This window comes from Panthera onca, chromosome B4 (genome assembly GCF_046562875.1).
Source record: "Panthera onca isolate mPanOnc1 chromosome B4, mPanOnc1 haplotype 2, whole genome shotgun sequence".
NCBI lineage: Eukaryota > Metazoa > Chordata > Mammalia > Carnivora > Felidae > Panthera > Panthera onca.
The window spans coordinates 130,092,411-130,118,164 of record NC_138345.1 but is presented as its reverse complement, the minus strand read 5'-3'; the positions used below and the strand labels follow the sequence as shown (position 1 = coordinate 130,118,164).

Genomic DNA, 25,754 nt, shown 5'->3' with positions numbered 1-25,754 from the left:
GGATTCCAGGCCCTGCAGATGGGAAGGCACTTTGCAAGCTCATTTAAGGGCTGTGAGAACGTTTGTCGGCATCCGTGTGGGGTCTGTCTTCTTTGCAAAGCGATCTGCTCTCTGGCATGCAAAATGCGAGGTGACTCCCAGCGGAGCTGGGGCACAGAGGCGGGTGTACTGACGGGTTCATCAGCCTCCTCCTCGGCAGTCCCCAGCCCCGAGCCAAACCGCTGCTGCCCGCCAAGCTTCAGCTAATCCCCAGAAGCCTCGATGCAGGGACGGAAGGCTGGGTTTTGAAGTCTTAGGCCTTAGATCCTTTCCGTTGCACCGCGGGTGTGTGTGTTTTGATTCACCAGGCAGATGTCCAAACAGACAAAGTGATACCTTCCTTCAGGGGCCGGGGAGAGGGCTGAGCCAGCTTCAGAAGAGCCAGAAGTCAGCAAGAGGCCAGTGGGTGCTGAGCCCCTGGAAACTCTGATGTTTCACGTGTCCTTTCTCCTCTTGTTTTCCAGGGAACTTCAAAGGTCTCTGCAAGCAAATCGATCACTTCCCAGAGGATGCAGATTACGAAGCTGACACAGCAGAATATTTCCTCCGTGAGTGCATGCAATTTTTTCTCCCTTCTGGTGGTGGGTCCAGTCCTTCTAACCTCCAGAGCACCAAAGGCCAGGACTATCCAGAGATCCCTGTATCAGCAGAGGGCAGGAAAAAGCTGAGCCTCGCTCCTTTCCTCCTATCTGGAGGCCAAACCTTCATGCATGCTGTTCCCTCTGCCTGTAACCCTCTTCCATCCCCTTTGTCTGATAAACTCCTATTCATCCTCCAGGTCCCAGCCTGAAACATCACCTCCTCCAGGAAGTCCTCTGTGCCCCTAACGGGTTCCCAGAGCACAGCACATTTATCATGCTGTGGGGTCCTGATCTATTTGAGTAAACATCTCCCTGGCAGTCCCACCAATTATGTTAGGCCAGGGACCCACCCTATCTCGTTCATGTGTTCATATTCCCAGCCCAATGCCCTTCACATAATAAGCGCTCAGTAAATATTTCTTGACTAACTCAATGAAGAAACTCATCAGGCAGTTTCAGATTGGAACTTCGAGAACAATACATGAGATTTTTGTTTTCTTCCTCCACAATCAAGTCACGGTTAAATCCTGAGGTACATGCTGTGACCTTAAATCCACCTGAGGCATATTGTCAAGAGAAAGCATTTTGAGTCCCAAAGAAAACTTCTCAAGAACCAACAAAAACTAACAAGGTAAAATGCTCCCTGAGAAAGGGATTTCCAGGAGAGGGGCTGAGGGTCCTTGACACCTGGGACAGCAAAGCCACCCAAGCAGAAGTGGGTGAAAGCTGTGCTCCACGCTCTCAAGAGGCTCTTCTAGAAGAGGTTTGCTCTCCACCAGGAGCGTCCCCACCTTCTGTCCCCGGTGACCTTCCCAGCCGCACGGAGGCCGCTAAAGCCTCCCTCCCATCCACCTCCCCCCCGCCCCCAGCAGAATGGCTAGCATCACTCTCTGATCACTTTTATGGAAAATATAGGAGGCATTTCATTACATGGATCACCCTGTCTCTTTCAGTAACTACTCTTCACATCAAAGCCAACTCTCGGGTCAGCCTTAGAATCAACCTGGTTTCATTGAAAAGCCCATGGAACATGAAGTCAGCCCAGTGGCGAGGAAGAGAAAGGAAGGGAACACGATGTAATTTATAGATTTCTTTTGAAAGGGAGAAAAATATCTTACAATGCTCATCATTTCCGTTTATGAACTCCCGAAAGGCACTGCTCTTAAATGGAAGTCCTAAAAGACGGGTTGGGCTATCGTTCCCCACTACCACGTCCGGGGCTCTTGCAGGAGCAGTGCGGTGGCATAAAAGCGGGCTGAGACCTAGGCCAGACCCTGCGCTCGGTGCTGGGGAGATCAAGGTGAGAAAAACAGGCGCAGCTCGTGGCCCCAGGCAGCGCCCAGCCTGGCCGGGAGGCCCCTCAGAGAAACAGCTGGCCTCGGGAGACGCGGCGCGGGACGGATGTGGCCTGCTGGTGGCGGTGGGAGCGGGGGGACCACAGCCTAAGCCTCGTGCCAGGAGCCACCCTGGTTGAGCACAGTAAGGATGTGATAATCAGCTAGAGGGCTCAAAGGAGGAACTTTGTCTCCTTCATTGCTGTGCCTAGAACAGCTTCTGGAATAGAGCAGATACTCCATAAATGTTGTCTGTTACATAAAGGGCAGATATAGGAGTCTTCAGTGGCTGTTTCTACCTACTCCATACCTCCATAGCCTCATTGTTTAAGAGAGAATCACATAACGTGTTTGGTTCACTGGGGTGTCCCCGGACAAAAGACCTGAATCGGGTAACTGCTGTTAACAGGGCAGGATTCCAAGGGTCTGATTTAAACTTACTTAACCCAACAGTATTTTTTGAGCATTGTAACAACAGTCGGCAAACTTTTTCTATAAAGGGTCAGACAGCAAATATACCAGGCTTTGTGGGCCATACAGCCTCTGTCCCAACTACTCAATGCTGCCCGTGGGGTCTAGACATAATGGAAGCCAATGAGTGTGGCTGTGCTCCCAGGAAACTTAACTTCATTTACAAAAACAGGCAGCAGGCTGCACTTGGCATAGTTTGCTGACCCCTGATCTAGACTACGCTAATCTTGGGCTAGGCAACAAAAGTAATTCTGGAAAGCCGGAAGACGGGAGTTCCTATCCTTATCAATAGATTCTAAATCCTAATACATTCTAACTAGATGGTCTCATTCTTAATAAGCTCTAGAGACGCTAGAAGCCAGGGATCGATTGTTCTTCTATTCGGATCCCCAGCCCCCCTGAAGTGGGGAGGGGGGCGGGGCTGTGTCTGGAGGTGGGCGGGGCTTCAGCCGGCTTCCAGTTCAGGTCAGTTACACCCGTTCTCACAGCGCACCTGCCACGTGGGAGGCCGTGAGAGGGGCTGACGCTGCCCTTGTCCCTGAGGGCTCACTGTATAGAAACAGGCCAGTGAAGGTAGCATGAATGCCAAGACGCAGGCAGGGATAAAATGGAGTGTGTGGTGCTGAGGGAGCCTGGCCCCTAACCCCCAAACCGGAGATGATTCCAGAAGGGTCCCCTTGAGAAAGCGGCACCAAGGCTGAGACTGGGCCTCTAGAAGCATTCGCTCATTTACTCTTGAGACATTCACTGAGCACTCACTCCGTGCAGAGCCCTGTTGTCAGTACAGGGGATCCAAGGGTGAACAGAACAAAACCGGTGCCTCTGCGAAGGTGACATTCTCGCGGAGGAAAGAAGCAATGGGCAAGACCACAATAGTCCCCTGAGACCTGAGACCGATCTGGCTGTGAGGGGGTGGAGAGTGAGGCGGTGGGTGAAGGGCAGGTGGGGGGTGTTACTGAGGACAGGTAGTCGAGACAGCTTCTCTAAATGAGGAAAAGGACAGAGCCGAGAGGACTTGGGGGAAGTGCGTGCCCGAGGGGGGACTGGTGAGAGAGCAAGGGCCTTATTAAGGCGGGGGGGTGGGTGGGCAGGGGGTGTGGGGGGTCAGAGGGGAGGCCTGGCTGGCTGAGCACAGTGCAGGAATGGAAGACATTCCACAGCACAAGGTCCGAGAGGCGGCGGAGGAGCCCAATCGGGTGTCATTCTAAGTGTGATGGGAACCATGAGCAGGGGACACTGATGTGGAAGGTCCGTTCTGGCCGCCGGCCGGGGTGGGGGCAAGGAGGCCAGTTGGCCGCTGCTGCTGGCATCCTGGTGAGAGGCTATGGCGCCTGGACCAGAGCGATAGCTGTGGTGGCGGCCAGAAGTGAGGGGCTGTTTGGGAGACATGGCTGGGGGGGGGGGGGGGGGGAGGGGAGCACAGGCACTTGGGGGTGGGTCCTGGGGCCGGACCCCAAGGGGTTTCCAGAGGACAGCAGAGGACTGGCAGGAGGGGCAGGGTGGGGGGCAGGAGACCTAGGAGGGTGGAAAGGGGCTCAGCCAAACATTCTGGCTTTGACTGTTCGTGCCTGGCCTGCCTCACACTCGGAAGGCAGCGGGGCGGGCAGGGTGGGCTCCAGAAAGGTGGCAAGAGCTCCTGCTATTACCAAGGTCAGGGGCACAGTCTACTGGACTCTGTTCAACCTAAGGGCAGGATCTGTTCAGAGGCTGACACAGGGCCAGCACATTGCTGGCATGGACGGAAAGAGGCCTGACCATGTGTAAGCATGGGGCTGTGGGCCTCTCCTGGCAGAGCTATAGCTCCCGAGAAACCCATTGAGTATCTTCTCCTTGGCTCTTTGGGCCTGAGGTCCCAGTACTCGGGAGGCCAGGAAGGATCTGAGCTACCCATGGGCCATGGGTCCTTTTTGCCTGCAGACAAAATTAAGACGGGCCTTCATGGTGCTTGCAAGCTACAACAAACGAAATTCACAAGTTAATTATACGGTCTGTTAAACTATGAGGAGTGATATGGAGAAAAATCCAGCAGGAAAGGGGGATAGGAGATTCCGGGGAGAGGGGGTTGTCCATAAAATCCTTATTGTGAAATCTGAGCAAAGACCTGAAGGAGGTGAGAGGGAGCCATGCGGAAATGTGAGGGGAGAATGTTCCCGGCAGAGGGAACAGCAAGTGAAAAGGCCCTGAGACTGGAGCCTGGAATGTTTGAGGCGCAGGAGTGAGGCCAGAAAGACAAGAGTGGAGTGAGCAAGGGGAAGCCAAGGAAGAGCCAGTGAAAAGAGGTCCGGGGGCCCCTGTGGTTCCTAGAAAGGGCTTGGGTGTTGCTCTGATTGAGGCAGGAAGCCATCAGAGGGTCTGAGCAGAGGAGTCTCACTATCTCACATTTTACAAGACCCTCTGGTTGCTCCGTTCACAAGAGACTGAAATAGGGTAAGGATAGAAGCGGGCAGAACAGTTAGGAACCTACTGCAATAAATCCAGACAAGAGACAGCGTCCTGAACCCAAGTAATAGCAGTGAAGGAGGTGGGAAGGGGTCGGAGCCTGAAAATATTCCCAAGGGATTACATGTAAGCTTTCCTGAGAGCCTACCTGTGGATTTCGCAGGAAAGGAAGGTGTCAAGGTTTGAGTCCAAGGCTGGGATTGGGAAGAATCGGGAGCTCAGTGTCGGCCACATTAAGTTAGAGAAACCTATGGGACTCCCTGGGGAGACGCCTTGGGGTCTGGGGCTCATGGGACAGGCCCTGGCCCCGACAGGAGTTTGCCAGTTGTCAGCTGGTGGATGACATTTACAGCCACGAGCCGATGAATGGCCCAAGGCGGTGGTGCAGAGAAGAGGTGCAGAGTCTGAGCCCCAGGATGCCAAGGTTTAGAGGCCAGGAAGAGGAGGAGGCCCCAGGGAAGGGGGCTGAGGGGGTGGCAAGTGGGTGGCCCGGGTCACCCCTACCATCCCTGCTCCACCAGCTGGATGGAGGACCTAGAACAGAGGAGGAGGAGAGAGCATGCCAGAAGGGCTGGACAGGAACGCACAGCTCATCTCCTGGGATGGCAAGAAAGTGGGGCTCACTTGCTCTCAAGCCATCAGACCAAGCTTCAGGCCTCCTGGGGGGCCCAGCAGAAGGAAGGCGCCCCATAGATATCTAATGGGACGAATGAATGAATGAATGAATGAACATTTTTACCCCCAACCCCCATGGGTATTTAAGGAGTTCCAAAGCTTCTCCTGAACACAGAGTCCAGGGACTTTCTGGTGACAGGCCCTGGCCACCACCCTGAGCCTCCTGACATCTGGGCCCCACGAAGGTGTGGCCAGTGTGGCTCTAGCCCACCTGTCACTAGCTTGCCCAGGAACAAATGATGGCCAGACCTGTTTTGCCCAGCCAGCTCTGGGGGGCCATCGATGTGTCTGCCACGGTGCCCCAGCCCCCGCCCATCCTAACCCTTACCAAAGCTTGCGAGCGGGTGAGGAAGAGGCAGAGGTGGCCCAGGTGTGACTTCCTGTGACTGTCAGTGTGTCGGTCTTTGTGCACAAGTGTGTGAGTCTGCTGTGTTCTGTGTCTTTCGGTGCCCGTGTGTCCACGCATCTGAGCGTCTATCTGAATGTGTGTTTGCTCGTGTCTGCTGCGTGTCTACGGGTCCCTGCAGGCTGTGTGTGTGTGTGTGTGTGTGTGTGTGTGTGTGTGTTTTGTGTCCAGGAGATGGGAGTTGGTATTTCCCACTGGTCGCAGTGTGATTGGGGCACATCCCAAGCCAGCACCCCTAGTCACTCACATCCATGCAGCCAGAGCAAACATTTCTCAAAACGGCTCCGACCTCGTGCATTCCATGCACGCTGACACTTTGAATTCTGTCCCCCTTCATTTCTCTAAGTGCTGGTGGCACCCAGCACGCTGACTTCCCCACCTAGTCCTGACTCACAACCCGCACTGTGATCAACACCAACCCGGGGCCCGTGAGAAGCAGCAACGGTGCCTTCTGCCAAGATGAGAAAACTAACATTTCCTGGTGCTTGGCGCGTACCGGGCGCTCTTCTAACTGCTTGAAACGTCTTTACTCCTTACTCTTCATCGCAGGCTATGAGCTGGGTGTGCTCGTGACCTCCCTCTGGCAGGGGGGACAACTGAGGCTCAGAAGGGCAGGGGGCATGGCCGGCGGAGGCACGCAGGGCGCCTCTCTCCTGGGTTGGTGCAGCTGATCACCAGCCCCGGAGACAACAGGGAATGGGACGGCATCTGGCACCGCGCAGATGGCACTCCCCAAGGAAGCTCCGGGGCTTCTGGAACTCTTTTCCTTATGTCATTAGATAGAACACACCTGACAACTTTATATGTTACCTGTGTTCCCCTTCACAACACCCCGGGAGGTAGGTGCTGTTGGTGTCCCCATTACACAGGCAAGAAACTGGAGGCACGGAGGCCACACTGCCGGTGGGAAGGCTGGGACGGGGCTCCAAGGAGGCCCCGTGTGGAGCCCGGGCTCCCAAGCCACCGCTCTCAGCTTCTCTCTCTCCCTTCATCCATCGTCATCCGCTTCCTCCTTCCTTCTCCCTCGCTCTGTCCTTCCTCCTCTCTCTCCCCTTCCCCACCTCTCTCGCACCCACGCTCACACACACACTTGTGGTCCTGGCCACCCCATCCAGCACAGCGGGGAGGGGAGTGAGGGAGAAAAGCCCAAGAGCCCAGCAACCCCTCCCGAGCCAGCTCCTCGCTGATCCTCTCCGCTTAGAAGGGGAAAAAAAAACCAGGTGGGATAACAGACATAAAGAGTTGAGCACTGCGCCCGGAAAATAGGGAGCCCGCCCTCCATATACCTGGTAAGACTACCGTTTTAATCAAAGGCCACAACTGGCACAGGGAACAGGTGAGACTGTGGCCTGGCTGGCTGAGTGGACCCTGCGGGGAGGTCTGGGGGACACAGGGCCATCAGAGACAGGCAAGACCCTAGAGATCACCTAATCCAGACAAGGAAGCGGAAGCCAGGCATACCACATGATTTGCACGAGCCCCTGCTGAGACATCACTTCACACCAGGGTGCCCGGAGCCTCAAAGTTAAGCCCTCTACTCTTCCACAGGCAGGTGCATCTGTGCCCCACCTCTGTGTCTACAACCCCCCCCATTACAGCTTCAGCCCACCGCAGCTCTGTGCCCCAAGCCTGTACCTGGTGAGCCCCCCACCCTGGCCTGCCTCGTTCCCTTTAGGGCTCCCCAAGCTCTCCCGTGGCTCTCTGCGATCCAGAATCTTCCAGTTCCCTGAGCAAGGATGCTTCTCCAGCCCTGGAGCACACACGCTGCTTCCTCTCCCTGGAACACTCCACATCCCGCCTCTCTTGTGCCCTGTTAGCTTCTACTTATCCTTCAGATGCCAGCCCCAGCATCACTCCCTGGGGGAAGCCCTCCTTGATGCCCATGTGAGCTCAGAGGATGCTCTGAGGGGCAAGACGTGCATGTCTGAAAGCAGGGGAGGGCGGTGGTCAAGACACACAGGCCCTCGAGGCTGACCTCCTGGGTTCACAACCCAGTTTCCCCACTTCCTCGCTGGGCGGACTCGGACAAATGGCTTAACCTCTCTGTGCCTCAAGTTTTAGCTGCCGCTTGATGGGGGCTAACCAAAGCACTTCTTTCACGGAGCTGTAATGAGAACTAATGAGTTAATAGATACACAGTGCTTAGAACAGCCCTGGGGTACACGAACCACTCGATGAACATTGGCCATCTATATGTGACATCAGCCTGTCACATACCTTCATGGTGCCATATGGGTACCTTTCTTCCATAGCACTTTATCCTGGTTGATAATTACATAATATCTGTGTTATTACCTGATGACATGTATCTCTTTCATGAGAATGTAAGCCCCATAACGACATGGCCTAGGCCTGTTTTTGAACCCCTGTGTCTTCCATGCCCAGCCTGGAAGTTGGTACAGCGGCGGGCACTCGACCTGTGTTTATTCATTGGACCCACAGCTAGTTAAAAGCGAAGCATCTCCCCACTCCGGGACCATGCGGCCCTTCCCCAGTACAGCATATTATGTTCTCAGCCAGGAAATGTCCAAACTGCAGCTCGCAGGCCAAATCTGCCCCCCACCCCACCACCACTGTTTTTGTAAATAAAGTTATTATTGAAATAGAAGCGCACTCATTTGTTTACGTATTGCCTGTGGCTGTTTTCAAGCTACAACAGCTAAATTAGGTAGTTGCAACAGAGAACATATGGCCAGCAAAGCCAGAAATGATTATATTTACTACCTGTCCCTCTACAGAAAAAGTCTGCCAATACCTGCATTAGGTATTTGTAACCTCCTTGAAGCCAAGGCCATGGCTTCATGGGGCTGGTGTAAGGTTTAAATGGGTTTATCCATGTAAGGCACTTACGATGGTGTAGGGAGAGCTCCAGAATTGTTGGTAGGGACTGCAGAGTTCCATATGCTTACTCATAGGAGATCGATAAATATTTGTTCATTGAATAAACCAGATACTTTCTGCTCCTCGCGATAGACTTTAGCACTAAAACCACCCCAGCTTCAGTGGGAATCAAGGCAATTCGTGGGGAAGAAGTGTCTGGATGGAGGGGGCAGGACGATAGAAATAATGATTGTACCATTTACTGTACCCTTTCTAGGGTAGAAACAGGACAGCCATGGTCCAATGTAACCTTGACAACAGTGCCTCTCGAACTTTCGCGTGCACGTGACTTGTGTTACGTGCTTTGGCAAAAATGTAGAATCTAACTCAGTAGCTGGCAGTGTAACACCCAAGAATCTGTAGGCTCTAACCAGCTCCCCCGCGATGCCCAGGCCCCCGGCCTTCCGACTGCCCTGTGAACAGCAAACCTTACATTCCCGGGAGCTGGGTATTAGGGTTATTTTTCCCATTCTCCAGGATGCAGAAACAGACTCAGCCAGGTAAAGACCCTTGGCCCAAGGACACATTGTTAGGGACAAGGCCCGCGTCTGAGCTCAGATGTGACGAACTCCCAAATCCCCACTCAGCCTATGACACTGCTTAGCGGGAAAGAACTCTTTCGAGAAACTTCTCCAATGTAAGAGTCCCTGCTTGCTCTAAAGCAGCTTCCTTGCCCAGCCTCCATCTGGGTCTCGCTCTGCTCATCTGAGCCACTGCCACTGCCCCCTTGGAAGTCACACCAACCTCTCCTTCTTCCTTCTTGCCGTCACCCCCCCCCCCCATTCCCAGCTGGTCAGGAATCGTATCCACACAGGGAGGGCAGAAGCGTGAGAAATCATCTGATGGTCCACACCCGCTTTGCACATGGGCAAACCAGAGAGGACGAGGCACCTGTCTCAGCCACACAGCAAGTGAGTGGCATAGTTGGGACCCTACGCCCAGATCTCTGGACTCTGCAGCATCCCTCCCAGGCTCCTTGGAAGCCCCAGAGGGAGAGTACAGGATGGCCCAAAAGTTGGGCCGATCCGGACTTGAATTCTGACTCACTAGCTGGGCTGCCTTGGGCAAGTTACTATGCCTTTCTGAGCTTTAGTTTTCTTGTCTACAGACAGGGGCTAAAAAACACAGCCCATGGGGCTGTTATGAGGATTAAATCACAGAATGTATGTCATGTACTCGTTCAAGGCTCGACACAGAATGGTGCTTATCACAGATTCTCTCCCCTCTCCCCTTGTGCTTATGAAGATGAGGATTCAGGCAGCATTGACTGTGCAAGTCCAGGCACCTTGCAATCACGTGTGCGCGTGTGTAGGGATGTGCGGGAAGGGTGACCAGGTTGGGGACATAACAGTTCTCTTGAAATGACTTGCTGGGGGAGAACGCTCAGGTCTGGGGGGAGGTGGCCCATCCGTCAGCAGGAGAAGGGAAGCCCGATTGCCCAGGAACCCAACTGCACCCTCTGTGTGCCTCCTCCTCTGGCCCCGGCTCAGGTTCACCTTTCTTCAAGTCCCCCTAAAATAATCGACTCACCCAACAGCACCAGTAAGCAGTGTAGACTTCCTAAAGATCCATGGGGAAGAGAGAAGAGGGGTTTTATGCCACACATCACAGCATACTGCCTAAAATCCTCTTAGAAAAATGCCCCGAGTTCTATACAGAAAAACTCTCTTCGCCACACTGCCCCCCAAAGGGGTGGGGAGCCAGGGGAGGCTCGACCCCCGGCACCTTCCTCTCCAAGATGCACATCCCCAGCCAACCCTTACCCCCACCCCAGGGCTGAGCCAACAGGCCCTCTAATAGGACCCAACTTCCTCAGAAGCCATTTAAACAGCCCAAACATGTAAAGAAAACTTCCTTTTCTTCACACAAGCTTCCAGATGGCTCTGCCTGGCCCACAGCTCCGGGGATGAGCAATCAGGGTTCTGAGGTCACTCGCTGCCTATTTGAATCTGGAGAGAAAAGCTCTTTTCCTCTCCAGAGAGCCTTTAGGGAGGACCTCATCCGGACACTGTCCCCCACATACACAGCCTGCCTGCCTGGCCTGCCTCTCCCCCAGCTGCCTTCCCCTGCCCTCAGCCACCCTGCGTCCCTCTGTCCTCCTTCCTCTCACCTGCAGGTGGCAAATGTTCCTGAAGATACTCTTTTCTCTTGCCTGTTTATCAGTCCTTGCTTCTTATCTTATCCTGAAGGCATTTTGTTGTTGTTGTTGTTGTTCTTTGTTTTTTACTTTTTCTTTTCTTGGTAACATGTCTGCTGCTGCTTCTTTCTGGAAACCCTCCCCACACTTACTCACTCAGTGAGCCTTTATTGGGGACCTACTGGGTCTTTGGCACAGAGGTGCGGTGGGGACAGAGAGAATAAAAAGAAATTTAAAAAAAAAAAAAAAAAAAAGGCCGCAGTCCTTGCCTTCATGGGACCCCACGGCTTATGGTAGCAGCATATGTAGAAACGAATTTTTCCTGTAATAACTATCATTTAACCAGTGTTTACCACATACGCTCCGAGTTTCATCCCAGTGCGTTATCAGAATCAGCGCATCTAATCCTCACAGCAGTCTTGCAAGGTAGGCACTATTACCGTCCCCATTTTATAGATGAGAGAGTTGAGGCGCAAAGCGACAGCTTACCCAAATTTACACAGCTAACACATGGTAAAGCCGGATCCAGATCCAGGCTGTGCGGCTCCTTCACCACTATAACACGCTGCCTCTCCTTGTGCCCCAAAGCACAGAGGAAGGGACAAATAACTTTGCCTAAGGAAGTCAGGGAAGGCTTGACAGAAGAGGCGAATTTGAGTTGAGGGTTTGTTTTTTTTTTAATTTTTTTAATGTTTATTTATTTTTGAGAGAGAGAGAGAGAGAGAGAGAGTGAGAGAGAGAGGAAGACACAGAATCTGAAGGAGGCTCCAGGCTCTGAGCTGTCAGCACAGAGCCCGACGCGGGGCTCGAACTCACGAACTATGAGATCACGACCTGAGCCGAAGTCGGAGGCTTAACCGACTGAGCCACCCAGGTGCCCCTGAGTTGAGTTTTAATGGATGAATAGAATTTGCTGAGTCAAAAGGAACAGGAGAAACATTCTAGTAAGAGAAGTCAGTGCGTCAAAAGTCAGAAGCATGCAATTACATGACATGGGAAGGGTGCTGTGGCTTGACAAGAGGAGACATGGGGACCAGGAGGCATGAAGCCTGAGGGGGGCAGAGGTCAAGTCACACAGGGCCCTGTAGGCCTCATGAGGCCCTGGTTTGGTCCTGTAGGCAGAGAGGAGCCCCTGAAGGGCCACGAGCTGGGCAGTGGCTTGCGCCCGCTCCCCTTCCCCACTCCCACTCCCGTGGGCCGCTCTCTCCCCCTAGCGTCCCTCTGGCTCACAGCTGTGCCCTTCTCTCTCTCCCTGACCCTCTGTGTTCTGCAGGGGCCGTGAGGGCCTCAAGCATTTTCCCAATCCTGAGTGTGATTCTGCTTTTCATGGGTGGACTCTGCATCGCAGCCAGCGAGTTCTACAAGACTCGACACAACATCATCCTGAGTGCCGGCATCTTCTTCGTGTCTGCAGGTAATGGCCACGGAGCTGCGCGGGCCAGAGCCCAGGCCCGCCTGGGGGGAAAAGGCTGAGGCTGGGGTACTCAGCGATGGGGAGGACTCGACGGGGAGCGGGGAGGGGGAAGAGGGATCTCCAGGACTGGCAACAGGTCATGTCATAGGGCAGGTGGGTTGTGCTGGGGCTCCTGCCCCATAACAACGTCCAAGCCCCCCGCCGCCACGGAGTCCCCCAGGAACATCCCCAGACCCCGTCTCTCAGCCCAAATGGCCCATCTTCCTCCTACCTTTTAGAAAAGGGCCCAAATCCCGGGTCCCTCTCAGAATACTGGGCCTGTCCTCACTGCCCTGTCCCCTCACTGTCCCACTTGGGTGCAGGCAGGCACCTAAAACCACGTCCCTCAGCCCCATTACAGGACTAGTCACATTGCTACAGATGCCAGAGAAAGAACACGGCTGTGGGATGAGCCATTTAACAAGAATGAGGAACACTTAAGTAGTCCTTACCACACCGCGGCCCCCAAGAGCTTCACAGGTATTAAGTCATTTAGTCAATCACTCCCACAAGAGCCAGTCCTATCCTTCTCCCCATTTTACAGATCTGGAAACTCTAAGGTTACCTTGCCAAGGGCTTTGATTCCAGGCAGTCTTGGCTCCAGGAGCCAGTCTGAACCTCCTGCAATCCCAGCTTCAAATCTCTGTGCGGCCTGGAGCAAGTTACCTAACCTCTCTGTGATCCCTTTCCTCAGTTTGCAACCCCCTTGAAAAGCGCTCAATAGTGAAGGCAGGTAGCAGACGCTCAATAAACAGTGTCCATTATCATGACTCAACGCGCTGTAGAATGCCTCTCTCTTCTCCCCCTCCACTCCCGCATCTTTGTCTCCAACTGCCCTCCCCTTTGTGGCTCTCTTCGGTGGCGTGACAAAAATATTAAGGTGATGCTTGCCCATGTCACTGTAGAGCACTGACCCTGAAAACTCCGGATCAGGGAGAGCCCGCCCAGCTGCCCCTGCCCTTCGGTTCCCCCCTCCCCAGGGCCTGATATCCTGCTGGAAACTAACCGCCCCCCCCCTCTGACTCCCACCCCTCCGCGCCCGTCCCCGTGCCCCGCAGGTCTGAGTAACATCATTGGCATCATCGTGTATATATCTGCCAATGCCGGAGACCCCTCCAAGAGCGACTCCAAAAAGAATAGTTACTCGTACGGCTGGTCCTTCTACTTCGGGGCCCTGTCCTTCATCATCGCCGAGATGGTTGGGGTGCTGGCGGTGCACATGTTTATCGACCGGCACAAACAGCTGCGGGCCACCGCCCGCGCCACGGACTACCTCCAGGCCTCCGCCATCACCCGCATCCCCAGCTACCGCTACCGCTACCAGCGCCGAAGCCGCTCCAGCTCCCGCTCCACCGAGCCCTCACACTCCAGGGACGCCTCCCCCGTGGGCATCAAGGGTTTCAACACCCTGCCGTCCACGGAGATCTCCATGTACACCCTCAGCAGGGACCCCCTGAAGGCCGCCACCACGCCCACCGCCACCTACAACTCCGACAGGGATAACAGCTTCCTCCAAGTCCACAACTGTATCCAGAAGGAGAACAAAGACTCTCTCCACTCCAACACAGCCAACCGCCGGACCACCCCCGTATGAAGCCCGCGGGAGGGGGTGGGGGAGGGGCCTGGCAGCGCCGCAGGAGGGGCGCGTGCGCCGGGAGGTGGGGCGAGCAGGGGAGGGGGCGGGAACCCGACCATCCAAGGGGAAGGGGAAACCTTCCAAGAGCAAAAAACAAAACAAAACAAAACAAAACAAAACAAAAACAAAAACAAAAAAACAAAAAAATAAAAAAACAAAAAAAACGAAAAAAAAACAAAAAAAGAGAAAAACATAACAAGTAAATTTGAAAAAAAAAAAGAACAAAATATAAGAGGAACACAGAAGCAAAACGACAGGAAATGTGAAAAAATATTAACCGAGGGAAAGAAAAACAAACTTTAAAAAAAAAAAAGCGAGAGAGGATAAAAAATTTAAAATAGAAAATAAATCTAAAAGAAAATGCATGATTTCCCATGTACCATTATTTTAACATTTAATAAAAACCAATTTAAACGAAAAAATAAAAGGGAACCAAGATAACATTAAAGCAAAAAAATGAGAAGGAGCGGAAAGGAAGGGGGATGTTCTCTGCATTTATCAGGGGTTTATGTTACTTTTTGTTTTAATGCGGGAGAGTTAACTTTTCTGTTCTCTTTAACCCCAAGCGGGCTCTGCCTCCCTGGGCGAGTGGGGGGGTGGAGACTCAGGGGCCCCGGGGCCGGGTGAGCCCCTCGGTCACTGCCAGGTCCCTGGAGCCTCTGGATGGTTGCCCCAGGAACGCTGGGCAAGCTCCGAGGCTCGCGAGGCTTGCGAGCCGGCTCCACCCAGCATCGATGGGGCAATTGTAGGCCTCCAGGTGACCCTAGAGTCCTTGGTCCCTCCTGTACGAAAGGTGCCTGGAGGGGGGTGCACTTGGGGCTTGCGTAGCGCCCAAGTTCCCAGTCCTTAATGGTCCTTAACCCACTGTGATGACTTCCTAGGCCTTGAGGGAGGGGAAGGAGAGGGGATGGCTGCCTTTGGCTTGCAAGATGCCCAGAAACCCTGGAATCCTCAGGGTGAGCTTTTGGGGTCACCACCCCAAGTTCCTGTCCCTAGGAGCGGGAGATGCTCACCCCCCAGGGGGTTATAAAGCAGCTCTCCCTCCTCACCTCTCACCTCAGGGCCACTTGATGACCCTGGGGCGATGGTGGACCCCCAGACTCATAGGCCCCCGGCCCCCTGGGAAGGGGGTGCTCACTGACCCTTTGGGGGTCCTTGGACTCACTGAAGCCCCCCTCCCGGGGGCCCAGCGAGTCCAACAACGACACTGCAAAAAGGTTTCTTTTTACAAAAGAAAAAGGAAAAACAAGTGGTGATTTTTTTTAATAAAAAAACCACAGACTATAAATAAATGTAAATATATAATAAGTGGATTTACTTGCAAGAAAATCAGATAGTATTTTTCTTTTAATTCTTTTCCAGCTTTAAACTGTGAAAACAAAACAATGGGGTGGGGTGGGGGACTTAAAATTTAGCAGGGAACTCGTAAAGAGAAAACAGAAAACAAATATACAAATCCATTAAAAAACAAAACAAAACCAAACTGCTGCAAGAGATAAGGGCTGGGCTCAGGGGGAGGGAGAGGAGGGGGGCCCTAGGGGGAGAGACAGGGGGGTTCTGTGAGGAAAGATCTCTTCCTTATACCAGGAAGGTGCTGCTAATGTGGAAGAGAGAGAGAATCACGACGGAGAACCCGGTCTACACGAAGGAGATCGAATACCCACTCACACACACTCACATACGCACACGTACACACTCCTCCGGGCCCTGTGCTCCAATCACACACTGGGATACACTCTCAGCCTAAACCCTTTCCTTCCCATACATAGCCAGAGGCAGGGCTCAGAGAACACTGACTCATGCCCTCCAAAGCCATTGACAACAACCACACACACACACACACACACACACACACACTCACACTCACACTCACATGCATGGAAAGGGCCCCAGTCTAAAATCTAGCTCTGGATTTTGGAATCCCTTGCTGTGAGGGCCTCTCTGGGCCTCAGTTTCCCCCTATGTAAGCATAAGGATTGACCTACATGAGTTTCAAAGGCCCATTCTTATTCTTGGTGTCGATGACTTTTAAGATGTGCCACCTGCCCAGAGGAAGATGCCAGGGATGACCAAAATAGCTGCCATCCAGCCCCCAGACATTGAGAACATTCCCAAATCATCAGTCAGCCTCTCAGACACACACACACACACACACACACACACACACACACACACCCCATATGCCTCCTCACTGTGCTCCCAAGCCCCTGCCCCCACATCCAATGTCAGAGCAAAAATACACACATGTGAGCAAACATATCCTGCCATTCAGACAGAGAGGGAAAAGGCACCAGAGGTCCCTAAAGTCACTCTTCATTTGGTGTCCCCTTTCTTTAGTGCCATAACCCAGTCACAGAGAGTGAAGGGGGCTTCTCTGAGAGAAGAGATTAACAACCGCCAGGCCTTTCCCACAGCCTTTGGGGGTCAGAGAAAAAGAGGATCCTCTGAGGTTTGCTGGGAGGGGTTAAGGTTGCGGGGACGGAGGGGATCGCAGGTTGAGGACCAACCCCCCAAATTAAGCTGACACCATGGACTAAAGTCTGGGGCGTCCCGTGTTGCTCCCCCGCCTTCTTCCCAGACCATCAAAGGCCAGTTCCGACTAACGGAAACCCAACAGCTTTCTCAAGTGTGGATTTCAGCCCAGCCTGCCAGCCACTCTGCTCAAAGTGGGGGGCCCCTGCTGGCCCCCACTTGGTTTGCTTCGCACTGGCCTGGCCTGAAGTTCCTAAAGTTGAGCTCTGGAGAGTTGCGGGGAGTAGTAAAGGAAAGCCCTTTTTTCAAGTCAGCTGCAGCTGGAACCCTAAACTCAGCCTGAGCCACAAGGCAGAACATCTGCCGGTCCCCGAGCGCACAGAAGGCCACGCCCCCCCGGGGGCAGAGCCAAGGCGGCCAAGGTTAGCGCGGTGGCAACACAGCGCTTCTCGGTCTGGGCAGAAATCGCAGTCTCTCTCCCTCCCTCACCCCACCAGCTTCCAAACCTGAAAAAGATGAAGGACTAGAGAGAAGGAGAGGCCCCAGGAAAACAGCAGACAAACGGGTGCTGTCGGAAGAGGAAAATTGGCCCCAGTTCTCTGGGTTCTGGCAGAGTGTTTGTGGGATAGCAACTGGCGCTTCTTTCCAGGCTGGGGCCTGGGGCCTGGGTCCGCTTGAAGAAGGCCATCTGGGTGCAGGGTGAAGCCAGCACTGCGGAGAAAGGGCTAGGGGGCCCGAAGGGAGGGAGCGGGGAGGGGGGCTGTCAAGGGCACTGCTCGCCAGGGCAGCTGATTGCTCATGCCCAGCTCAAACCAGTTCAAGAAACCAACCTCCGATTTATTTTCTTGGTGGGTCCTTTTTTTTTTTTTTTTTTTTCAGACTGTTAACAGAAAAAAAAATTTTAAAAAGCAGAAAACTTAAAAAAGAAAAAAAAAAGAAAAAAATCCTGGTACATGAAATAAAGATTTTTTTTTATAGCTTGGTCCTCACGTCAGTGGATTTCTTTAATTGCTTTCCCAACTAAACAATCCTGAAGCTGTGCAGTCTCAGAGCTGGGGGATGGGAGGCTTAGAAGCCATGCAGTAGAATGTCCCCACTCCACAGGTCATGAGTCTCCTCGTAAGTATCCTTTAGGGATACTTGCACACCTCTGGCGACAGGGAGCTCATCCCCTCCATAGGCAGCCTAGCCTGGGCTGGGCAGCGTTCATTGGTCAAAGTCTCCTCTGCAAGATGAATTTCAATCCACTTCCTTTGAATCCAGCAACAATGAACAAGTGCCTTCCCTTTCGAACACAATCGTCCTTTTGGATATTTGAAGATGGCAAGCATGATGTCCTTGAGTTCTTTGTTTTAGAACAAACCAGCCCCACTCAACATCCCAGTGACACTCCAGGGTTTCAATTTTTCCCCATGAAGGTGTATAGCCTGGAATGAACGTGACCCTGCAGGTGAACTCAGAGGGCTCCCTGCATGGAACTGCTCCTCCGAGGGGACTGTGGATTGGGAGGCAAATGAGGAGGGTCTAGCAGGAAGCCCTGGGTCTCTCCTAACAGGAGAGACAAAATGGGGAGTGTCCTAGTCTGCTCAGGCTGCTATCACAAGGCCAAGACTGGGAAGTTTAAACAACAGACATTTACTTCTCCAGGTTCTGGAGGCTAGGAGGTCCAAGATCTAGGTGCTGGCAGGTTCTCTTCCCGGTAAGAACCCTCTTGCTGGCTTGCAGATGGTCACCTTCTCTCTGTGTGCTTACAGGGCACCAATCTCTGGTCTCTCTTTCTCTTCCTATAAGATCACCAATCCCATTGGGGTGCCTGGGTGGCTCAGTCGGTTGAGCGTCCAACTTTGGCTCAGGTCACGATCTCACAGTTTGTGGGTTCAAGCCCCGCGTCGGGCTCTGTGCTGACAGCTCAGAGCCTGGAGCCTGTTTCAGATTCTGTGTCTCCTTCTCTCTCTGACCCTCCTGCATTCATGCTCTGTCTCTCTCTATCTCAAAAATAAACAAACGTTAAAAAAAATCTTTTTTTTAAAGATCACTAATCCCATCATGGAAGCCCCGCCCTCCTGACCTCATCTAACCCATTATCTCCTAAAGACCCCCACCTCCAAATAGCCTCACACTGGAGGTTAGGGCTTCAATACATGTATTTCAGGAGGCCACAAACATTCAGCCCATAACAAGATGCCAACAGGAGAATTTGACCCTTGACATTGGAGAAAGGCCCCATTTGCAGGCAGCTAAAGAGCCAGCCTGCCGATGTCCAGCCCTGGTCTGGTCAAACTGCCAACATCAGCTATTTGAAAGAGCACTGTAAACACCTCTTAAAATCCATTAAACACATTTCATTTAGTTCCTTTTAACTTTGAGAAAAACTGTCATACTGAATAGGAGGGGAGGAAAGAAGGTCTTCCAAAATCAAATCAAGATTTAAAAAGCAAACAAAAAGGAACTCATCCGTTGGCAAGTTGTAAACTGCTTCCTTCCTCCTCCTTCTATTGCTTCTCTGGGCCCACTTGCCCATCACCACCTTGCTGAATTTATTATCCTTAATGAGGAAGGTCAGGTACAAACTCACAACCAAATGTGTGACAAACAGGAAAAGGGAAAGCTAACCAAAGCTTGTTTAAAATGAAAACATTATAACACATTGTTCTGAAAGGAGAAAAGAGCTTCATTCTGTCCTACTGATATCCAACATTGCAGACCAAAAAACAAACAAAACGAACAAACAAAACCCCACGGAAATCTCATTCGTTACAATAGCTGGGATTCACTGGCCTGGTTATTTGAATATTTTCATTTGGAAAGCCAGAAGAGTCACCTATATGTGATCTTCGACACAGCCATGATAATACACAGGGATGGGAACTGGGGAGGATCCCAGATGTCACGATGTCCCAGATGTCACGACCCCAGTCCTGACATAGATCAAGGATTCTTCATGAGCTCTGGAAGGCAGGGTCCCTGGTAGGGGAGACAGTGCATAAGACGTGGGGAGGAAGCATAGTCATTGTACAGGTCTCCTTGGGGTCCAAGAGAAAGGAGATGTACACAAAGGAGACCCAAGTGACCCAGACCTAAGAGAAGCCCATCCCCACACCATGAGGCCCCAGAAAACTCCACTCTGGAATTGGCCCATGTTCAGAACTCCCTGCTCCATTCAGCTCAGGTCCCGTCCGGCCACGCCACCAAGCCACCCCCTCCCCAAACATCTCTTCCCCCAAGATCACCCCTAACATCTGCAAGCCCCAGGGTAGGAGTAGACACAGAGCCCCCAAAGCATAAACTTGAATATTTAAAGGCTACAAATCAAACCAACAAAGTTTAAAATATGTTCCATCCTTCCATCCTGACAAACATCTCTTCGTGGTGACTTAAAATACTAGATTGGAATTTGGAATTCTCAGCCTGGTCTGGATGCTATACCCAAAAGTGGCAAGGGGCAGACCCAGCCTGGCTCCTAGCCCAAGCCTGGCCCCCTTCCCTTCCCACCTCCAGCTCTGCTCAGCACAAAGCGGGTGTCCATCCCAGCACGCCCGAGTTCCAGCTACAGACACCCAAACAACAACTCCTTGACCATCCCTCACACCAACCCAACCTCAAGACAGATGGCAGCCAACCCTGGAGGTTGGCTTAGGATCCTTTGGGCAGAAGTTCTAGAGTAGCAGGCCCCAGAGAGAGAGTTCTGAGAGAGGGGTGTGGGCTCAGGGTAAGCACATGCCCTTGGATTATGGACTCTTCCCCCTACGGAGGGGGGCATGGCCTAGAGGGCCACAGCTAGCTTCCCCGAAGCCCAACACCCAAAACAGGGACCCCTCTTGCCCAAGTCTGAGGTCAGCACAGACTCTCTCTGGCTTTTCAATGTAGATTTCAAATCCTCAGGTCCAGCCCTCAAGGCAAGAGGTCACAGAGCTCAGAAGACCTATCCTTTCGTGCAAAAGGGCACTGCTGAAGCCCAGAGAGGGCAAGCAACGTGTCCACACCTGCGCAGGGAACTCGCTTCCCGCAGGCTCCAGGCCCTGGTCTCCTGGCCTTCGCAGTCCCCAGCCACCCCTCCTGACGGAGGTTTGAAGGGCTCCTTCTCCTCCCTTCTCCATTCGTGCTCCAGGCTCAGAGTGCTGACCTCACCGAACTCTGAGGGCAGTGGAGGCAGGGGAGGGAAGGCTGCTGTCTCAGGAGACCTGACTAACCCGGAGGGTCAGTTTGGACTAGCTTCCAGGCCAATCACAGAGAGAGCTGGTTGGGTGCCAACGACCACTGGCTCCCCTGGTGCACGGGCTCTGGAAAGAGGCCTCTCTGGGCCACGTGCGGAGACTTCTCCCAGGCCCGAGGAACTTTGCCGGCTGCCTTCCCAGCCACAGGCTGTCACAGACGGACAGCCAGCAGCCAGTGGTGTGCTGGGACTGCCTCCTACAGGTGGGCCACGCGTATCCCCTCTCAGCTCTCCAGGAGGCCACCCTGGCACCTTGAAAAGGGAGTGGGCAAATGCTGTAAGTGGGGGATTTTTTTTTTCAGTTCATTTATCGTGAGAGAGAGAGCATGAGCCGGGAAGGGGCAGAGAAAGAGGGAGAGAGAATCCCAAGCAGGCTCTGCACTGTCAGCATGGAGCCCGGCACGGGGCTCAAAGCCACGACCCGTGAGATCATGACCTAAAAGCTGAAGTCAACAGCAGGACGCTTAATCAACTGAGCCACCCGGGCGCCCCAGGGATTTTTTTCTTTTTTTTAACAAAGAGCTGATTATCAAACATTTGCCGGCGTATCATTCCACAAATGTGTAGATATGGTGTGTGCATATAGGTTCACTCATGCACACCTTCAAGACACAACCCCACCCCCCCGCCACACACAGCACGTGAGCCTGTGTGTGTCCACATACGTATTTTTATGGGCGTGTGCACACACACGGCACGCGCTTCTGGAATTAGAACGACTCACACAAACATATTCGTTCGGTCTGTCAGGTTTATTGACCACGTCCACTCTACCAGTCCTTGATCTTGGTCCCGAGTGTACAGACAAGACAAGGACAGGTACTTTCCTGCAGGAAGCTTAAGTTGTCTGTCTTACCACAGCAAACTGGCATTTATAGAGAGCCTACAGTACGCCTGGCACTATCAAATCATGTATCGTCACAGTCCTGTGAAGCAGGTGTTACTACCCCCTTTACAGATATGGAAACTGAGGCCCAGAGAGGCAGAAACGTATGCGGGTTAAGAGGGTAGGTCCTGGATTCTCACTGCCAGGTTCAATCCACTGCCAGGCTCTAGACACTCGCAGCCTAACCTCGGGCAAATTACCTATGAGTCCGTTTCCTCATCTGTAAAAGGAAAATAATAGTAACAGCACCTATCTGATAAGATTGTTAGGTGGCATAAATGAATTAAAAGCATTAGAACAGTGCCTGATACCCATAAACACGTAAGTGAACACTCAAAAAAATGTACCCATGGCACAAAGAGATACCACAGCGTGACAGAGCACGGGGTCAAACATCGGGGTCTCCGGGTCCAGAGTCCCACACCACACCGACTACTCTGTCCTGTCTGCATCGTCTACACACACAAAAGCACACAGAGTCGCAGGTGCCTTAATGGACGGCCCCACAGGGCACAGAAGAGCAAGGAGGAGGGAGGGGCAGTTCTCGCTGGCAGGGACCAGGGGGTCTGGGGTGCCAGGGTCGTGTCAGGAAAGGCTTCGCAGTTCTGAGTTGCGAAAGCCCTCCAGAGCTAAGGCTTGAGTCATACCCACCTCCTTCCTGGTGATGCCCCAGCCTGATTCCCAGAGGCATTAGAGGACCATCCTGATGCTTTCCAGTCATTCATTCATTCAGCTCCCATTACGTGCTGTTCTGTGCTCGATGCTGGAGACGGTGGTAATCAAGACAGACGCGGTCCCAACCTCCTGTAACTCCTGTTCCAGAGGGGAAGCAGGAAAATTAGCAAGAATCAAATAATTACATAATCACAAATTTTCATGAGGGCTATGAAGTAAATGCATTGGGGCAATGATTTCTTTTTTCCAAGTTTATTTATCTATTTTTTAGAGAGAGTGTGTGTGCACGCATGCGTGTGTGAGCAGGAAACAAGCAGAGAGGGGGAGAAAGAGAGGGGGAGAGAGAGAGAGAGAGAGAAAGAGAGAGAGAATCCCAAGCAGGCTCCGTGCTGTCAGTGCAGAGTCCGACAGAGGCCCGATCCCATGACCCTAAGATCACGACCTGAGCTGAAATCAAGTGTTAGATGCTCAGCCAACCGAGCCACCCAGGTGGGGCAAGGATATAAAAAACAAAACAAAACTAAACAGGAGTTGACCTCTCCTTCAGTCATCTAAAACTTAGTGGCTTAAAATAATAACTATTTTATTATCCCTCAAAATTCGGAGGGCTCAGCCGGGTGGTTGTTCTGCTCCACAGGATGACGGCTGGAGATGCAATCATCCAAGGGCTTGATTGGGCTGGGACGAATAAACGGGCTCACGCACAATACTGTTGTGGATGCTGACTGTTGGCTCGGAGCTCAGGGAAGCTGTCGACCCGAACCCCTCATCTCTGCCCCCTGCGGCCCCTCCAGGTGTCTTGGGCCTCTCCCAGCATGGCAGCTGGATTCCAAGTGGCAGAAACTGGAAGCTGCTCCCCATCTGAGGGCCTAGACTCAGAAGCCTCAGCAGGTCCCTCTGCTATAGTCTGGTGATCAGAGCGGGGCCACCTGGGTGGCTCAGTCGGTTCAGCGTCAGACTTCAACTCAGGTCATGATCTGCAGATCATGAGTTCAAGCCCCACGTGGGGCTCCGTGCTGGCAGCTCAGAGCCTGGAGCTGCTTTGGATTCTGTGTCTCCCTCTCTCTCTGCCCCTCCCCCACTCATGCTCTGTCTCTCCCCATCTCTCAAAAATGAATAAACATGTTTAAAAAATTTTTAACAAAACAAAAAGCAAATCCCCAAGGTTAGTTCCAGGGGGAAGAGAAACTGAGTCCACCTCCTGATGGGATTAGTAGAATGCAGCTGAGAGGTGAAGAAACATTAGGCACCATCTTTGAAGGTTAGATACTGCAAACCACTCCCTCCCCCTTTTTTTTAATTTTGAAAGCAGTGCTTTCATATTTTTTTTTTAATTTTACTTAAATCCAAGTTAGTTAACATATAGTGTAATTGTGGTTTCAGAAACCGCAACCCCTTTAAATAGAGCGGTCAGTGAAGGCCTCTCACTGATACTTTCAGCTGAAATTTGCAGCATAAGGAGGGTGAGCCCGGCAAACACAGGGGATGGGAGAAGAGGGAACGTCCCAAGCAGAGGGAACAGAATGTGCAAAGCTCCTTTCACAGAAATTCACAGGAAAGAATTTGGCCTGTGAGTACACCTAAAAGATGGTCTTAGAGATAACTAAAAGATGGTTATCTCTGATAAACAAGGGACAAGTGACATGAGATGAGTGGGAAGAGGTGGGCAGGGGTCAGTCCCCGGGGGACGGGACTTTGGATTTTATTCTAGCGCAAGGAGAGCTGCTGACCCACACATGCCAGGGAAAATCACCACTGAGCTTTCTGTGCAAAATTTACCATGCCAGAGCCAGGGCGAATAGAAGTAAGGTATGTCCCGTCAGAATGGCTAAAATGAACAGGTCAGGCAATGACAGATGCTGGTGAGGATGCGAAGAAAGAGGAACCCTTCTGCACTGCTGGTGGGAATGCAAGCTGGTGCAGCCACTCTGGAAAACACTATGGAGGTGCCTCAAAAAACTAAAAATAGAACTACCCTGCGACCCAGCAATTGCACTACTAGGCATTTATCCAAGGGATACAGGTGCGCTGTTTCGAAGGGACACATGCACCCCCACGTTTATAGCAGCACTATCGACAATAGCCAAAGTATGGAAAGGGCCCGAATGTCCATCGATGGATGAATGGATAAAGAAGATGTGGTACATAGATAGAATGGAGTATTACTCGGCAATCAAAAAGAATGAAATCTTGCATCTACAACAACATGGATAGAACTAGTGGGTATTATGCTAAGCAAAATTAGTTACTCAGAGACAGACGAATATCATAGGGCGTCGCTTATATGTGGAATTTAAGATACAAATGTTCCCTTATGTTTATAAGGGAAGGGAAGCAAAAATACTATAAAAACAGGGAGAGGGACAAAACAAAAGAGACTCTTAGATATAGAGAACGCACTGAGGGCTGCTGGAGTGGTTGTGGGTGGGAGGATGGGCTAAATGGGCAAGGGGCACTAAGGAGGACACTTGTTGGGAGGAGCACTGGGTGTTATACGTAGGCGATGAATCAGTGGAATCCACTCCTGAAGTCATCATTGCACCACATGCTAACTAACTTGGATGTGAATTTTAAGCATTTTTTAATGAAACATAAATTAAAAAAAAAAAAAAGAAGGTACGTCCCTTTCCTAAAGCTCATAGTTTTACTTGAATTATGTACTTGGGATTTGCAATCTGCCCTTTTCCATTCAGTTAAGCTCTATTTACACAGCTCCTTCTATGAGTGGAACAGCTTTTAGTAAAAAACCCGTAAGTAAAGACAATAGTAAAGGTAGAAAATGAAAACCCTGGAAGGGAGAAAGAAACAGCATGACAAAAAGTACAAGCTTCCTGGCAAGCAAGGCAAGAAGGGAAACACCGTCAACTCTGTAGCTTTCATGGTCCAAGTCAACACTTCAGTTGCTAGAGAGAAGAAAAAATGTTTCTCGATCTCACACTCTCTGAAGAAGAGAGAAAACACTCATGAAATTAATAATTAACAACTCGAGGCTACAAGTAGAGAACTCCAGGGGAGCCTGGGTGGCCCAGTCGGTTGACTCTTGATTTCGGCTCAGGCCATGATCCCAGGGTCATGGGATAGAGCCCCATGTCAGGCTCCTTGCTGAGTGTGGATTCTGCTTAAGATATTCTCTCTCTCTCTCTCTCTCCCCCTGCCGACCCTTGCGCTTCTCCCTGCTCACGAGCTCTCTTTCCCTCTAAAATAAAAAAAAAATTACAATTAAAAGAATATATTAAAAAAAATAAAAGTAGTTGGGGCGCCTGGGTGGCTTAATTGGTTAAGTGTCTGACTTTGGCTCAGGTCATGATCTCACAGCTCGTGGCTCCAAGCCCCGCATCGGGCCCTGTGCTGACAGCTCAGAGCTCAGAGCCTGGAGCCTGCTTTGGATTCTGTGTCTCCCTCTCTCTCTGCCCCTCCCCTGCTCATTCTCTCTCTCTCTCTCAAAAATAAAAAACGT

The 25,754-nt window shown here is 52.0% G+C and overlaps 1 protein-coding gene and 1 long non-coding RNA gene across 3 annotated transcripts in view; one reads left to right on the top strand and one right to left on the bottom strand.

The window, feature by feature from the left end:
- The window catches only part of CACNG2 (calcium voltage-gated channel auxiliary subunit gamma 2), a 108,709-nt gene extending 94,297 nt beyond the window's left edge, over positions 1-14,412 (top strand). Inside the window, exons 2-4 of the mRNA XM_060656450.3 lie at positions 504-587; positions 12,236-12,376; positions 13,474-14,412. Of these exons, the coding sequence (XP_060512433.1) occupies positions 504-587; positions 12,236-12,376; positions 13,474-14,009 (761 nt within the window). The 3' untranslated portion in view covers positions 14,010-14,412. The remainder of the gene's footprint in view (positions 1-503; positions 588-12,235; positions 12,377-13,473) is intronic.
- The window catches only part of LOC145715624 (uncharacterized), a 90,118-nt gene that overhangs the window by 46,758 nt on the left and 17,606 nt on the right, over positions 1-25,754 (bottom strand). Inside the window, exons 2-3 of one of the 2 annotated variants that reach the window (XR_014137981.1) lie at positions 22,274-22,435; positions 14,528-19,487 (exon numbers count right to left, since the gene is read on the bottom strand). This is a non-coding gene — a long non-coding RNA (uncharacterized LOC145715624). Of the gene's footprint in view, positions 1-14,527; positions 19,488-22,273; positions 22,436-25,754 lie in introns of those variants that run through there. The other variant, XR_014137980.1, reaches the window with a different exon arrangement.